This window comes from Ailuropoda melanoleuca, chromosome 2 (assembly GCF_002007445.2).
Source record: "Ailuropoda melanoleuca isolate Jingjing chromosome 2, ASM200744v2, whole genome shotgun sequence".
Lineage (NCBI taxonomy): Eukaryota > Metazoa > Chordata > Mammalia > Carnivora > Ursidae > Ailuropoda > Ailuropoda melanoleuca.
In genome coordinates, this window is record NC_048219.1 from 47,089,386 (window position 1) to 47,106,362 (window position 16,977).

The window sequence follows — 16,977 nt, forward strand, 5'->3', positions numbered from 1 at the left end:
GGGGAGGGCACAACACGCTCCCAAACGCGGAACTTGGAGGAAGTTTGGGCCTTTCCGGCCACCACCCGGTTCAAAACGGCTTCCCCCAGGAAAAGGCGAGGGCTAACGTCAAAGTATAGACTCTAAACTCTTCCTCGCATGGATCGTACCGCAGAGTTCAGGAGATGGAAGGCGCAGTGTCTGAGCAAAGCGGACCTCAGCCGGAAGGGTGGTGTGGACGAGGATGTGGTAGAATTTGTGCAGCTCCTGAATGAGCGAGAACAGTACTTCACCACCAGTTCCTGCGCTGGGCGCATCATCCTCCTGGATGGGGTGAGGCCCTATTGTTTCAGCGCTAGCCCTGTGGTGTGCAACACCAGGAGCCCTGTGCCCACCCAGTGCAACATCCCAATCCAGCCTGTGTTTGTCCTTCTGATGGGTGGTCTCGGCTTCTTTATGAAACTTAGAGGATGAATTAGACCAGTGCTTCTAAAACTTTAATGTGTCTACTAATCACCGGGTGCTCTTTTATAATACAAATTCTGATTCAGGAATTCTAGGATGGAGCTGATACTATGTATTTCTAACAAGCCCTCCAGTGATGGCGAAACTGCTGGCCTGAGAATACTCTTGAGTTGCAAGGGTTAGCGAATTGGATTCTGAATACAAGGGAGATTTAGACTTCCCAGCAGGGCGAGGCAGCTTTTCTCTTCAACCTCCCTACCAAATCAACTACTTGACAGAACGTCTCCAGGGTTAGGGCGTTTAATGCCTCCTAGTGGCCCACTCTGGTATTACAGCTCTGGTAATTTTTACATTACTCTAAATACAATAGAATGTACTGTACGGATTAGTCTGAGATAGTGGTCAAGCCCTCAGGCTTTGGAGTGATACTGCTTAGATTCTAAGCTAATTATGGGACTTACTGGCTATGTGATTTTAGGAGGGTTATCTAAACTCAGCCCCTCTCTGTTCCATGAACTGAGGATAATAAGAGTATTGGCTTCATAGGGATTTTGTATAGTAGAAATGGGATAATTTGAAACATTTAGCATCACGCCTGGCCCATATTAAGTGCACTATAAAAGTTAGCTGCATGTCAATTTTAACATTAGGATTGGATTCAAAGCATGAAAGACAGCACACTCATAAGCTCATTTTTTAGATTCCTCATTGACTGGTAATTTTCTGGTCCCCCAGGTTAGCAGGGCCTGCATATTTTTATATTGCCACCATTGCCTCCTGAGCAGTGGCACTCTCGCTGGGCTTACTCTCTCTCTTCCCCCATTTCTACTGCCCTATTTTACCTGGATTTCTGTAGCATTTTCCTAACAGATCACTGATCTACTATTCTCTCTACCCAAAGCATGTCACATACTGTTAACAGATTCACCCTCCTAAAGACAACTCTGCACATGTCACTCATCCATGCTGAAATCCTTTATTACACATTTTTCCAACATCAGAAAATCCAAACCCCTTCTCTAGTATTCCAACCCTTCTGCTGCTCCCATATTTTCTATTTCTCTTCATGTTTATCTATTTACAACAGAACTATTCTCTTTTTCATCTTATATTTACCTGCCGTTGTCTTTGTTCATATTTGTTTTTCCTAAAATGTTTACCCCCATCTCTGTATATTTGAGACTCCCAAAACTCCCCTCTCCCATCTGAACACAAACATACACACCCACTTATAAGTAATGACTGCTCCTTCTGAACTGCCTTAGGACTTTTTGAGAACCTCTTTTCATTTTATGAATATTATTTATTTTCATTTAGACTTATTTTAGGAAGGATTTGCATCAACTTACAGAAAAGCAATGCAAGAAGAAAAATTAAAAGTGGGAAAATCTGAATGAAGGGAATATAGATCAGATGAAGCTAGAGATGGCATTAGTTCTCACACATGCCCCTAGATTCTGTAAATTTGCTAGAGGTGAGCTACACCTTCGGCTCTAACATTTAGAGCAGCCAGCATAAGATCAGATAAATGTCACTGAGATCATTCAATGAAAGCAAGCCAGTTATTTAGGACAGGCCCAGCTCTTCCTCTTTCCAAAGCTAGACATCCAAGTCTCTTGTGAATTCGTTGTAGAAATAGTTACTTTGTAGAAGTATAGTGATTTAAAAGTAAGTGTGGTTTCCTGCATCCTCTTTCCAGCCTCTTTGAGGGTAGGATCTGTTTATACCCAAAAAAATCTAATAGAACTTTACAAATAAACATTTTTCCAGTTAATAAAACAAAACAAAACAAAACAAAAGCCAGTTAAGTTACTGGCTTCTTGAAGCTTTGACCTTGCAATCCTAGCTCTGCCCTTTGGGACTATATGTAAAGTCTAATCCTGATGTTACAAATGCATGCCTTTAGAAACTAGAGATGTATTATAAGGGTGTGAACAGCCCACCTGTCAGTGAAAAGTAATAGGTCCTGTGTGAGACTGAGACAGTGCTTTTTTACGAAGGGAATTCCAAGTTGTTTTGTTTGTATGCTTTTTTAATATTGTGCAAACCAAGGGGCACCTGGGTAGCTTAATAGGTTGAGCGTCCGACTCTTGATTTCAGCTTAGGTCATGATCTCAGGGTCGTGGAGCCTGCTTTAGATTCTCTCTCCCTCTCTCTCTGCCCCCTACACTAACACCCCCCCCATCACTTGGGCTCTCTCCCCTCTCTCTCTCCCTCCCTCAAAAAAAACAATATTGTACAAGCCAAGTAAAACAACTAGAGTTCAACTCAGGGCTGCTAGCATACAGCCCCTTACAATAATCCCTTTTCTCCTGACAAAATCATGACCATATTTCAGAAAATACTAAGAAGTTTTCATACCTTAATAAACAATTTGTTTTATTTCTATCTCAAGTAATTTGGTTTCATTTCTGTTTTGGGTTAACTTTAACGAAAGCCTAATGATTGTTCTCAGTAAACTAAAATTAGCGCTTGGGATTATTAATCTAAGAAAGCTTACAATTATGCTATGTAATGTACTTATTATTTGTGTAAATATTATATGATTAAATTAGATTATGTTTCTTTTTTTATTTTAGGGTATAAATGGTTTTGAGGTTCAAAAGCAAAACCGTTGCTGGCTACTGGTTACACACAAACCTTGTGTAAAGGATGATGTGGTAAGTTTTTATATATAAACTTAGAAATAAATTTGTAATTCACAGTCACATTAAATACATATGAAAAGAATAGAAAATTCAAGGTGGATTTATGTCCTTAGTTATAATGACTGAAGATTAGAAAGCCTGAGGAGAATTCATTACAGTGGCTTTTTTGATTTGGGAGCTAAAAGTATAAATATGAATATAAGCATTACTTATTGCTTTTAAAACACATCCTCTTGGACATAGAGAGTTCATGGGTATTAGACACATAGTAAATCGAAAACTTGAATTTCAGTTCTACCATTTGATAACTCTGTAACCTGGAATAAATTATACAAGGAAAAGGGAGCTCGGAGAAAGGGATTAGTACTATCTATATTTTACCAGCATACTGATATAAATAAGTTATACATTATTGGTCTGGATTGCTTCTTGTAAATCTTCCTGTCTGTCCTGGGTTATTTAGTTTCGGAAATCAAAATGTCTAGATGAGTTCATATAAGTTTGTATTAGTTAGGCACTTTACATTACATTTTCAAGTGCTCAAATGTTGTCTTAGGGTACTCACTCATTCTTCATCTCCTTCTTTGGGTAGTGGTTCTTTCTGCATATTGGCCCTTATTCTCTTCTGCTGCAGACAGTCTTTGTGACAGGAAAAATAGCAGCCAACAGCCGCAGCGGAAGGACTTCTTGCTAATATCCATTATTCCCAGAGGAGTCTGAGTCATCCTGCTTGGGTTAGATGTTCTCCCCCTGAGATCACTTACTCTTTCCAGTAGAATGGAATACTGTCCTTGATCAGACCTAGGCACTTGGCATCCCTGAGATTATGATAGCAGGAGTCATGAGTGATAGGGTCATGATTGACAGTCCTACCAAAATGAAATGGTGTGAAAAAGGGAGGATACTGCCCAGGGATACTGGATGGACAGAAATAACAACCACCTTGTATGAATTCTAGTGCAGACATACATGCATCTCAAATTTCAATCTAATAACAAAGCGTTTAAACAGAACTTTCTTTTTTTAAAGATGTTTAATTTATTTTTGTGCGTGTGTACGCAAGTGAGAGAGAGAGAGAGGGAGAGAGAGAGAGTGCAAGCTTGCTAGTGGCGCGGAGGGGCAGAGGAAGAAGCAGACTCCCCACTGAGCAGGGAGCCCATCTGGGGCTGGATCCCAGGACCCCAGGATTATGAGCTGAAGGCAGATGCTTAACTGACTGAGCCACCCAGGCACCCTAAACAGAACTTTCATACCATATTCCTTTATTTGTTTTTTAAAGTATGCTCTATGCCCAGCATGGGGCTTGAACTCATGACCTCAGAATTGAGAGTCACGTGCTCTATGGACTGAGACACCCACATGCCATATTCCTTAATGAAAATCTGTTATGAGTTAAATAGAGTGGTAGTTTACTTTCCAAGGTGTGGCTGGAAAGAATGACACAAGAGGTTTATGGGAGAATTAGAAATCAGGTCTTTTAAAAGAATAAGCAGATTAATCAGTTTTTGGAGAAAGAGGACCAAGAAAGCAGAGTGAAAAGTTATTGCGGAAAAAGGATGCTGGGTGATTCTGAATGTTTCTGGGGAAAACTGAAGTTGTATGTGGTAAAGGGTCACCATAGAAAAGGATCGTATATTGGTGTCTGATGCTAACGTTTCTCCTTTATTTAGATGGCAGCTCTGAAGAAAGCAACTGGTGATGCCATTTTGAAATTTGAACCACTTGTTCTTCATGTGCAGTGTCGACGGTTGCTGGATGCACAGATTCTGGTAACATTTTATGATTATCCTTGAATTTGTAGGTATGTAGGTAGATTAAATCCTAAGCTTTAAATCTACCAAAAAATAATATGATGTTAGCTCAGTTAACTAGTTTTTTAATTTAATTATAGATTTGGGGTTGTATATGTTTCTATAATTTTTAGAGCTAACCAGTGTATTTGATTAGCCAGATTATCAGAATGTAACCGATTTATTTTTTTACAGCATTCAGTGGCAATAGATTCTGGTTTCAGGAACTCCGGCATCACCGTGGGAAAGAGAGGAAAGACTATGTTGGTAAGATAACTTTTGGCAAAAAGCAATTCTTTGGGCATGAAGTGATTCAAATTTTTGAGAAACCTCATTAGAGTCCTGTGTTTAGTCTCTTCCTACTTAAATCTTGCCATTCCATTGCTCAGAAATCTTCAGTACTTTACTCTTTCCTACAAAGCAAAGTCTAGAGTTCTTAGATTAGCATTTGAGCTCTTATTTTGTGGTATCTTCCTCTGCTTACTTTCAACTGGATTCTCTGCGCCCTCCTCATCCTAAATAGTCAAAGCTCAGTTTAATCAGCACCATGATATAGTAGAGAGAATCATAGGCAGGGGATCTAAAGTCCTCCGCACGGACACTGGCTGCACCACAGCTGTGCTATGTGAACTTGGGCAAGCTTCTAATCCCTCAGGGTCTCAATTTTCTTGGCCATATCAGGGTCCAGCAAAGTACTGCCCTGGGACCAAGTCCAGTCCACAGGAGGTCAGATCCCACTACTCCCACTTGATAAATTCCTGTCTCAGGTTGCTTTTGTGCTACAATGGCAAAACTGAGTAGTTAGGACAGATACTGTATGGCCACAAAGTTAGAAATATTTACTATCTATCCTTTTACAGAAAAAGTTTGCCAATCCTGGACTAGATGATCTTTAAAGCCCTTTCTAAGCCTCCATCCTCTCTCAGCGCTTTCCTGGCTAAGTCAACTCCTAGTGATTTTGCCCTGTTCTGATCTTCTATAGTATTTATTATTTGTAATGGTGTGTATTCTTTGCTTTTTAACTATTTCAGGTTTTCTTCCATTTTAGCTTCCTAGACTTTCCTATTTTCTATTTTTCACAAATTGCCCATTTCCCAGATAGAGATGGCTTACAAAAGAAGACACCTATAAAAAAAAAATGCCTAAATAGAAAGTCAAGGCCCACCATACTGGTTTGTGTCCCTGTCTCCTTCCCATACACTCCATCTGGTAGCCCAAGCAAGAACAAAACTGTTCATTCACGTTCCATTCCTTTGTCTTCCATATTCAGTTAGTTATAAGTCCTATCACATCTGCCTCTAATTTCGTATGCCCAACTCCACCTTTCCAAGCCCTCTGTCACTGTCCCTACTTAAGCCATCATGATCCCCAGTTTTTACAATGGCTTCGTGACTTATCTTCCTGCTATCCATCTTCTTCAGTCCCCCCAAGCCAATAGTATCAGAATCCCCCTTTTAAAAAAGCCAGGGTCTCCATATATTTCCCCTGGTAGTCAAGGCTGTACCCATTTACCTTATTTAAGTTTCCATTTACCTTATTTAGGTTCCCTTCCTGCTAGCATACTTCTGCTCTAGCCAGATAGAAAACTATTAGCTGTTTCCCAAATGTATCATGCTCTTTCACGTCTCCATGACTATAGATAAGTCATTCTCTGGCTGGGATGTCCCCTGCCTCCATTTTTACATCTGGTGAAATTGCACTTACCTTAAAATCCTAACTCAAATGCTACCTTTCCCATAAAGCTGAGGCCTCAGTCTCAATTAGTTGTTCTTCTTCTCCGTTTCCTTAGCACTGTGCTTATGTGTCTGTGTACATGCATGGGCACAATCGCACGTATGTGTGTGTCTCTCCTGGCATAGCACCTATGTTGTCTTGTCATTCTTTGTTCACTTGTTTATTTCCTGCTTTAAAGCATGAGCTCTTAAAGGCAAGGATCACATTATGTTTATTCTGTGTCTTCCCACCTTTCGTGGGGCCTAGAACAATGTAGATGCGCAGTAAAAGTTCACCGAAAGAATTTTTATTTCTCATACTAGTTTTTTTACTGTTCTTAACCAATTTCCACTGTTTGGCTTTACTTGGAACACACTGACTGTTTCATCAAGAGGTTTACTAAGATCGGCAACCCTAAAGCATGGAGAAAGCAGCCACTTTGTGAGATAGAACACGATGGTTTATTCTCATAACCGCACTCTGCTCAAGCAGCGCTAAGGGCCTCTTCCACATCCAGTCCATTTTGATTTTCCCTTGAAGCTTCTGTTGAGATTTCATTTATGTTTTTTCTTTAAATAGTATATTAAAGCTTTCTAAGCTTTAGTGAGACTGAAACTGTTAAAGTGATCAGATTTTTGGATATTATCTGCTTTTCTGAAAGACAATATGTAGAATGACTTTCTTAAGAAATAACTTCATGTGATGGGAAAATGTGTTTAATCTCCTTCGATTTCAGTTGTGTTTAGGTAAAGTATATAAAACCATAAACTTAAATCCTGTAATGGAACCAAACTGTGTTTAAACACGGCCCTGACTGGGACTTTTCTTTACTTATCTTCAGTGTCTCTAGTACGTGAGTCGTCATATCTAAATTGGTTGTTCCTTGTAGGCTATCCGGAGCACACATGGCTTAGAAGTTCCATTAAGCAATAAGGGAAAACTGATGGTAACTGAGGAATATATTGACTTCCTGTTAAAGATAGCAAATCAGAAAATGGAAGAAAACAAGAAGAGAATTGAAAGGTATATTAATTGGATATTTCTATGTCATTCTTATATATCTAGGACATCTTTGAAAATACGTCATCTTCAGTTTATGCTCCCAACTGCTTTTCTATTTGTAGTCTTATCACAGATAATAAAAACATGATCAAAGTAATAGATGAGAGTAGCCCAGACAGTAAAGGGCACTAAATGGAGTGTAAAGGGGAAAGTCCATGGAAGATAGTGGGACGTGACTGCCAGCTACAGGCGTGAAGGAAGAGAAATATCATCCCTCAGGTAAGAGAGCCCAACACCAATGGGGATCATAAGTGAGCAAGTTGAAGGCAGCCAGGCGAGAGGTACATACTGCCCCCTGGATGTATCTATTGGAGATTATCTAGAATTTCCTTTTGAGGAAAGCAACCTGGTTAATTTTAGCCTCATACATATTTTACATATGTGGCTGGTTCTTACGGATTAGATCTAGAATTGCCATAATTGTCCCAGGAGGAAGGATCATGACTATCAGTTCACATCTTTATACTTTCTCTTCTTAAATTTTACCTCCTGGTAAATAAAACTCTTACTTTCTATTCAACTTTTTCATAAAAATAGAGTTTTTGACCTAATGAAGTGACTATGATGCCGTCTTTCTTCTATGAAAGGAATGCCAGTGATCTGCTGTCAGCAAGATGTACGCTTCTGAGTTCGTCAAGGAGCGATGGCCAACTTGTTGTCATTTATGGTGTCCTTTCCTCTTCTCCCCACCTCCTTGGCTACCTCACAACGAGTCACTCACTGCCTAAATAATTCTTAAATCATTCTTCTCTCCCCATGTGTACTTTCACTTTCTTATTCAATACCACTGCAATAGCCTTGTTAGCTAGTCTCATAGTAAAATGTTTCTAGTATGTCTCTCCGCCAAGCCATTCTCTATGTCACCGTCAGAATCCTGTCTGTAAGTGCAAAGGAATCCTTTTGTTTAGCTTGCCTGCTTAAGGTTCTTTAATACCTACAATTTTTTTTGCAGTAGCTAAGGCTATGAGTGCCAGTGTAGCAGTGTACGATGGTGGAAAGAGGCAGAATTTGGCTCCAGAGGCAGAACTGAATTTGAATCCAGGTTCCACCACAACTTACTCAACGTTCTTGACTTCATTTTTCTTCTATCTTACTTGGGAGAAATACCTGTCTTAAAGACCAGTTTTAGTATATATAGCCATCTATATAAGGACTGGCCCGATCCCTGTCATGTCATGGATTCTCAGGGTAGGTAGCTCTTTTCCTTCTTCATTGGCACATATAGAAAATAAACCTATGATCACATCATTATAAACCATCCAGGCTTTCTTAACCAGGACTCCTCACTTGCACCACAGAATTCACAAACTTATTCAAGTGACTGTTTCTCAGTTCTTGCAACAATGGTATATATCTTGCATTCTAGATACATTGGAGAGAAGTTAACTCATTACAAACAGTGGATGTCTTAGGGCATTGGAGTTTAATTTTCTAGTAGAACCCTGGTTGAAAAAAGCTGAGGGGTTACCTGGCTACCAGGTGCTCTGAGCAAACATTCTAAACGAAGTGATCATTTCAGCTAAGTACTGAGGAGCACCCAGCCACTTCACCAGACGACAGAGTTTGTACTCCATGTAGGTACCTATTGGTACCATTCCACAAGTTTACTACCGTTTCTTAGATTGTATTCTAGTGAGGCTCTTTGCTAAAATGTAGGAAGTAACAAATCAGTTTCTCTGTTTCCTTACTTGAATTTCAACAAGATTATAAATATAGCCCAAGAGCAACTAACTATACACCTGGTGAAGTTAATTGAGCCACGTTCACCAACTATAAAATCAAATTATACTTTAAATCCATTGACTCAAAAATATGTTTTGAGATTATAGTATGCATGCTGCTATCAAGAGAGCTACGCTCATCGTATAAAATCAGTGAGAAATTAAAGAAGGGTAAAAAGTGTCTTAAGATACTGATGAGAAGATTACACGTGAATTCAGAAAGGGGAACAAATTAGAGAGCTCCTTTGGGAACAGCTGTACATTCAACCAAATGCAGAGAAAAAGTTGCCCTTCTTATGTGGAAAAGTGAAAAAAATAATAAATACTGGAGGTGATAAGTTCTGCAATCAGACTTTGAGTGCTAAAATTGGTTTGTCATAGGACCAAAGTTTCACAATTCAAATAACTATAGGAGAATTTTTAAAAGTCATCCTAAACTGAAACTCTGTACCCATTAAACAATAAATCCCCATTCCCCAGACTCCCAGCCTCTGGTAACTACTATTCTGTTTTCTATTACTATGAATTTGACTATTCTAGTTCCCTCACATAAGTGAAATCATAATACTTGTCCTTTCGTGTCTGGCTCATTTCACTCGGTGTACGGTCTTCAGAGTGTATCCGTGTTGTAGCATGTATCACAATCTCATTCCTTTTTAAGGCTAAATAATATTCCACTGTATGTTTATGCCACATTTTATTTATCCATTCACTCATCAATGGACGTTTGGGATTTTTCCATCTTTAAGCTATGCTGCTATGCTGCTTTGAATACATATGTACAAATGTCTGAGTCCTGCATTCACTTCTTTTGGGTGTATACCCAGAAATAGAATTGCTACATCATATGGTAGTTCCATGTTTCATTCTTTGAAGGACTGCCATGCTGTTTTCCACAGGAACTGCACTATTTTATATTTCCACCAGCAAAGCACAAGGGTTCCCTTTTATCAACATCCTTGCCAATACTTGCTGTCTCTTGTGTGTTTTTTTGATAGTTGCCATCCTGACAGGTGTGAGGTGATATCTTTGTGGTTTTGATTTGCATTTCTCTGACGGTTAATGACATGGAGCATTTCTTCACATACCTGTCGGCAGGCATATGAAATTCTGTAATGCCACTTTGCTGTTTTCCTTCCTGCTTGCGGTGCTCCTCCTTAGCTTCCTTCTGGATTTCCCTTATTATTCTGTCTGCTGGTTCAGTATTACTGTTCTCTAAAATAGCATTCCTGGCCCATTGCTTCAGCCACTTCCGCGTATAATGAGAGGTCTTCCAAATCTCTCCCACATCCCGAGCCTATATATCCAGTAGCCGTGTGAACGTATCTAACTAGAATACTCCCATCAGCCTTTCCTGATTAGCTTTCTTGTCCTAGCCTCAACCCCATAGCCATTTTCTTCATTCAGATTCTTATTATTATTCACCAGTACCGTTACAGTTAATTCCTCAGTGCAAAACAGAAATATGAACCATTTTGAGACATAATTACATGTATGTCCTTTTCTTCCACTACAATGTGGTCACACTGAAAACAGGACTGAGTTCTCCCTTCCACCAGCCATACACATACACGCTTTAAATATTTTCCCCAAAACTTGATAGTGTCCAGCTCATAGTAGAAAACCAGCACATGTTTATGGAATTAATAATAAATAATAACAGAAATTAAAAGTTAACCCATTAAATTGACTTCCCCAAAGGCAATGACAGTTTCTTATTTATCATTTTCTGAGTGTCTGGCATGAGAATAACGGTTAATAAATGTTTGCTGAATTTGTTGACTCACTTTTCCCATCAATAGTGCTACTCACAGGGCTTCAAAGCCTTAGATGGTTTTTCTGGAAGATGTGTAAGATGGCTTAGAGATACGAATGAGCAGTGTCGGCTCTTGCTGCACAGTCCAGGTGAGAAGTAACTGGACCCTGAATAGCAAGGTGAATGGGAGCGATAGTGCAGAATGTAAACCGAACGTGGTGACAGACCAGAAATGGGAGTTAGAAAGAAGGAGGAGGCAAGGCTAACAGACGTCTTAGACTCCTCATCATCGCTAGTCTTATTTTTAAAAGCGGAACTAAAGCAGGTAAATAATAACTCTCATATGTCCCTATTACTTAAGATCAAAGAAACAAGTATAAAGTGAAAACATATTATTTTATTTTTGTATAGTTCCCCCTTGGTTCCCTCCTTTTTTTCCTTTCCCATACCTAGCCAGCTTCCATCCATCCTTGCAATTCAGCCCCGGCGTTGGGTTTTTCCCAAGGAGCATTTCATGATCTCACTTGAAGCAGGGTACCCCTGCTGTGCCCCCCCTGGTCTTGTCTTCTTCATGGCATGCTGAATGTGCCTTTACAGTTCTGCAGCTCCCGTTAAACCCTGAGCTCCTTGAGGGCACAACTGGGTCTTTTCCCTCTTTCCAATGCCTGGCACAGGCTCCGTGACATACCTGTTTTTTAATAAAAATGCTAGAGTTTAACCAAGTTAAAATCTAAATACATATCTATGCAAATAGCCTTCTTTGTTATTTGCGAATAATGGAAGCCTAAATGGGAATGAAATTGTGGCTGGATTTCATTAATTTTACGTTCCTATTTTGGAAGTTTTAGAAACATCAGCTCTTTATTGCAAGTGGTCCTCTAACTGACCTGAAAAACAAGAATTCATTTTCCTAGAGCTGGTCTGAAAAGTTATGTCATGAAGAGAACTAAGTGCAAGTTGCCCCATGGCATGATAGTCTGGACTGCGGAAGTAGAGAACTGTAAGACAATTTGATTTTCTTTGAGGGTGGGGAAGACAATTGCCTGTGCATACATTTCTTTTTATATTCTGAGTTCTTTTTGTTGCCTGTGAGAGCTGAGAAAATTGCACTTTGAGAATTGGGCTACAGAGTGCTGTGTAAAGGGGCACCGTATGAGGGGAGAGCATGTAATTGCAAAACAAATTTCTGACTTACTGAGAGAGATAGTTTCCCAAAGAACTTTTTAAAAATTCCCTTTAAAAAAGAAAAGGAGAAAGTATTTGAAGTATTTATTCTTGGCTTTCAGACAACAGGGTGTTTGTTCCATTTTACCGTTGTTTTTGGTACCTGAGGATGTAGCTTTGATTTCTTAGGTTTTTAATGGAAGATTAAAGTAAAGCACCTGCACCTGTTCCTCTTTAATTACTTTTTTTATGTGATTGACAAGGTATTTTACACAAGCTATTAATTCTCTGTGACCGTAAAAGAGCAATTTAATCTTATCTTTAATTTTCTAGGAATAAAGTATAATCCAGAAAAAAGACTTGGTGACCTGAGTCTAAAGTTCAGGGTTGGGTGGAGAATGGTAGAAAATGGAGTTGCACATCATGGATATCCTCTTAGGATCACATAGGGGTGATCACACCATTTTTTGGCATGAAGTTTTAGACTTATGTTTTAGATTAATGGAGTCATTCTATTGGGTCATTTTGTTAAGCTATTCTAAATAGGCAGTGTGGAAGATGAAAGGAAAACCAGTCATGGAAGTCACCCAGGATGATGGTAAGACCTGGAGAGAAAGATATGCCAAGTGTAGAAGTTTTCATGAATGTAGGAGACTGAACAAAGTATCGGTAGACGGCATGAGGGGCAGATGAAGGCGTTTAGTCTCGCGAAGTATTGGTGAGCCAGCTCAATTCGGACCTCGCCCCAACTCTGTGTTAGGTGGGATATAGAAAGAATAAGCATCTTCACTTGAGAGGAGTACAGAGCAGACAGTGTCTTTGTGGGGGAACCAGGTTTCAATTAAGTAAGGATATAGGGAAGCATTAAATTAAAAGGTTGTTACCACAGAACAGGGTCTAAAAAATTATACATCAGTATTTTTCAAAGTCTTTTGCTGTGCCTCCTACTGTACTATTTTTCCTTCTCCTGTACCTCCTTTTTGAGATTTATTCACCAAAGAAATATCTATTGAGTGTCTATTATTTGCCAAAGATGGTGCTGGGTATCAAGGTATCCATAACTGGTGAGTACATAAATTCTTGAAATACGGACAGGATATGTTGTAAGCATGTTAGGTACATATTAGACTTGTGTGGAATATTTGGAAACAGGTGAGTATCTTGGGCTTTTTAGGGCAGTTTTAGAGCCTTTACAAGTAGAACTTAGCCTGTTCATTGAATTAAAGAAGAAAATTGATCCAAATAGCAATCTATTCCATAGGTGTCAAAAATTCCCTGTCACACTTTGCCATTATAATAGAACATAAAAGCGTGATGAGATCCCCACAATGGTGAGGGAGTTCTCAACTTCCAGATTACTCTGCTTGGGGACCTAAGATAACACATCCATATTCACCTTTTTGTTTAGTGGTTATTTGTTCACTTATTTTTACCAAATGACTCAGCATTGTATTGCATGCTAGGAATGTAACAGAAAGCAAGATAGATGGGGTCCTTGGTCTCATAGAGTTTATATTCTACGTAAATGGTAATACTTAAAACGTACTTTGTGCCAGGCGCTGTGCTAGGTACTTACATATATCTCCTGTAACCTTCTGACAACCTAGCTCGGTACAGGATAATGTCCAGTTTTGTAAATGAGGAAATCGAGACCCAGTAAGGCTGGAATTAGCCTACCTTTAGCTTTCCCAGTGGAATGCACTTGAAGCGCATGCAAGACACCATGCCACCTCGCTGTCTTCCCACATGTGCTGAAGGCTACTGTGTCAGGCAGAGGATTGTATTAGGTGTAAACATGGGAGTAGAAAAGACGTGAAGACCAATTTTTGGGGAACTAACAGTTTATTGTACAAGATTAACACTAAAACTAAAACAGAAAAATGAGGAAAGAAAAAGAGTAATTTACGTTTAAAAAATCAAAATAGCTAATAAACACCTGAAAAACAATTTCACTTGCAAACAAAAAATGGTAATTAAACTAATAAGATACCATTGTCACTTATCAAAGTTTTTTTTTTTTTTAAAGATTTTATTTATTTATTTGACAGAGATAGAGACAGCCAGCGAGAGAGGGAACACAAGCAGGGGGAGTGGGAGAGGAAGAAGCAGGCTCATAGCAGAGGAGCCTGACGGGGCTCGATCCCATAACGCCGGGATCACGCCCTGAGCCGAAGGCAGACACTTAACCGCTGTGCCACCCAGGCCCCCCTCAAAGTTATTTTTAATGGTAATTTTCAATGTATGGGTGAAGTGGTCTTTCAAGTACTGCTATTAGAAGCGTATTTCTTTGAACATCCATACTGGAAAACAGGTAGTATTTATCAAGAGCTTTATAATGTTTATCTCCTTTAACCAGGTAATTACATTTCTAGCGGTCTGTCCTAAATAAATAGCTAGAAACTCAGATCACTTTATTTTTTAAAATGTTTGTCACACGTTGTTTGTATTAGGGAAAGTTTGAAAATAAATTAAGGCCAACCTAGATGACATAATGTTATACGACCATTAAAAAGTGTTATTTTGTAGTTTATTTAATGATATAGAAAATGTTTTCAATAAATATTAAATTTGAGAAAACAATGTAAAACTATAATAATTCTGTAAAAGACGGTAGGTCTATGGGTACATAAATAAATACATTAATTTGGAATACATTAATAAACTGGAAAGAAAAAAATATTGAGAGGTTATTTCTAGGTAGTTCTGTATAGGTAGTGTATTTTTAACCTCATATATTTGCCAAATTCTTTAAAGTGAGATTTTATTACATTTATGATTTTTTATAAAGAAAAATAATTTCTTTTCTGGTTTTTACCTTTTTTGTTTGACTCCTACATCTGAAATAGAAATTGAGGTAGGATACAAGTTGTCAAGAGGTATTTCCAACCCAGTTTTCAGGAGTGTTCTTGAAGAACTGAAAACACACCTCCTAATTAAGTGATCATATAAAAGCAAGAAGCATATTATTTCTCTGCTTCATTTTATATTTTAAGGTTAATATGGAACATTATCAAATGTATAGAATTTATAAGTTCTAGATGTATTTCAGCCATTCTGTTTGAGAACACAGATACAACAGTAGTACTTATTTCTTTACAGGTTTTACAACTGCGTACAACATGCTTTGGAAAAAGAAACTATTACTAACTTACATCCCAAAGAGAAAATCAAAGACAAAAATAATTCATCATATACTCGTAAGAAGAAAAGAAACCCAGAAGAAGCACATGGCAAATGTATTACTGAAGAAAATGATAAAGAATGTGAAAATGATGATGACCCAGGAATCAGTGTTAGTATCTTCCCTGAAGATTACTAAGATTCTGTCTTGGTAGAATAATGTTTCTAATAGATATCACAAAGCTGCTCTTTAAAAGAGTGTTTTAGTTTCTTGAGTGTATGAGCCATTCAGAAAAGCAAGATTTATTCTTTCTCTATATTTTAGAGAAGTCCTTAGCTTTTTAAAATAGCTGTGTATAATATTTGCTCATTAAATACCATCTGTTTTAGTCACATAGAGATTCATTGCAAAAATAAAATAGACTTTTTAATGCCTCTCTTTTTTGAGTTTCAATTTCTGCTCTGCAAAACAATTATAATATTCTTTCAAGAGAACCTTAACATTGGGAATGTTTGAGTAAAAATCATCCCAACATTTTACTTTTTTTTTTACTTTGAAATCTCCAGCCTTTATAAGGGGATGAGTTTGTTTCTTGTCGCCGTGGAGTCCAGTAATAAGCCCTTCCCTTTCTTTTGACTTTGTGGAGAAAACAACTGCTACGCTTTTTATTCAGGATAAAATACCTGAACCCTCTTTTCTCATTATTTCTCACAAACCAGAGCTTGCCATGGCATGGTCTCTGCCACACAGGTGGGCCTGGTTTTTCACTAAACCTGGTCAGAAATGATAACTTAAGACCTAGGAATGTTTATAGAATCTTTATATACTATTTTGGAAAGTTTCAAGGAATCAAAAGACTTGGGTCTGAGTTCTGACTGCTGCACAGAAATTGGGGAGGTCCTTGAATAAATCATTGTTTCCAAGGCTTTCCAATTCCTCTTCTGCATAATAGTTCTGACACCTGCTGTGTTTACATGACAGGAGTGCTGACAGCATCATGTTAAATAAAAATGAGAAAGTTATTAATAGACTTTTGCATATGTGTTCCTATTTATTTCTCATTTGTTTTCATTATAAAATGATGCTTTCATACTGTATTTTCAGAAAGTATCAAATCATATAAGTTATATACTTAAAGAGAAATTATTAGTCCTAGAACTAATAAATGCTAGGATAAAATTACCAGAATGTCAAGAAAAAATTTTTACAAGATTGTAAACATTGAGTTGTGATTATGGCATTTCCTAATATTTTTATAATTTGTCTAAGTTTTATTGTAAATTATGTTTAGATTTGCATCCCAGATGCTTGCCTTCTGACATATCATTTTGCACTCTCATTTTAAAAACAGATGGACTTCAAAAACATCTATTATCCTCTAAATAAATTCATCAGGGATGATGTCCAAGGAGTTTTAAAGTTCTTGAGATTTTTCTTCACTCCCTTTTTCTATCATATCTCCAAACTTCTCTCTTTTAGGCCTTTATAATGAGATTCTAATACTTACTTTTCTAATTTCTTTTAGCATCCCCACAACATTTAGGAAGTCTTCCAACAC

At 38.2% G+C, this 16,977-nt stretch overlaps 1 protein-coding gene across 2 annotated transcripts; it reads left to right on the forward strand.

Annotated features, from left to right (window-relative positions):
- The first annotated feature begins 33 nt into the window (after positions 1-33).
- Positions 34-16,444, forward strand: TYW3 (tRNA-yW synthesizing protein 3 homolog). Of its 2 annotated transcripts, none has more exons than XM_019797169.2 (6): positions 34-312; positions 3,024-3,104; positions 4,763-4,861; positions 5,078-5,149; positions 7,485-7,618; positions 7,720-10,310. In XM_019797169.2, exons 1-6 carry the CDS (start codon positions 139-141, stop codon positions 7,787-7,789), a joined length of 630 nt encoding a protein of 209 aa, XP_019652728.1. In that variant the 5' UTR covers positions 34-138; the 3' UTR covers positions 7,790-10,310. The 2 variants fall into 2 exon arrangements, with proteins under 2 accessions (XP_019652728.1, XP_002916953.1); XM_002916907.4 differs by lacking the exon at positions 7,720-10,310 and adding an exon at positions 15,398-16,444 and having other exon boundaries at positions 38-312.
- The last annotated feature ends 533 nt before the right edge of the window (positions 16,445-16,977 follow it).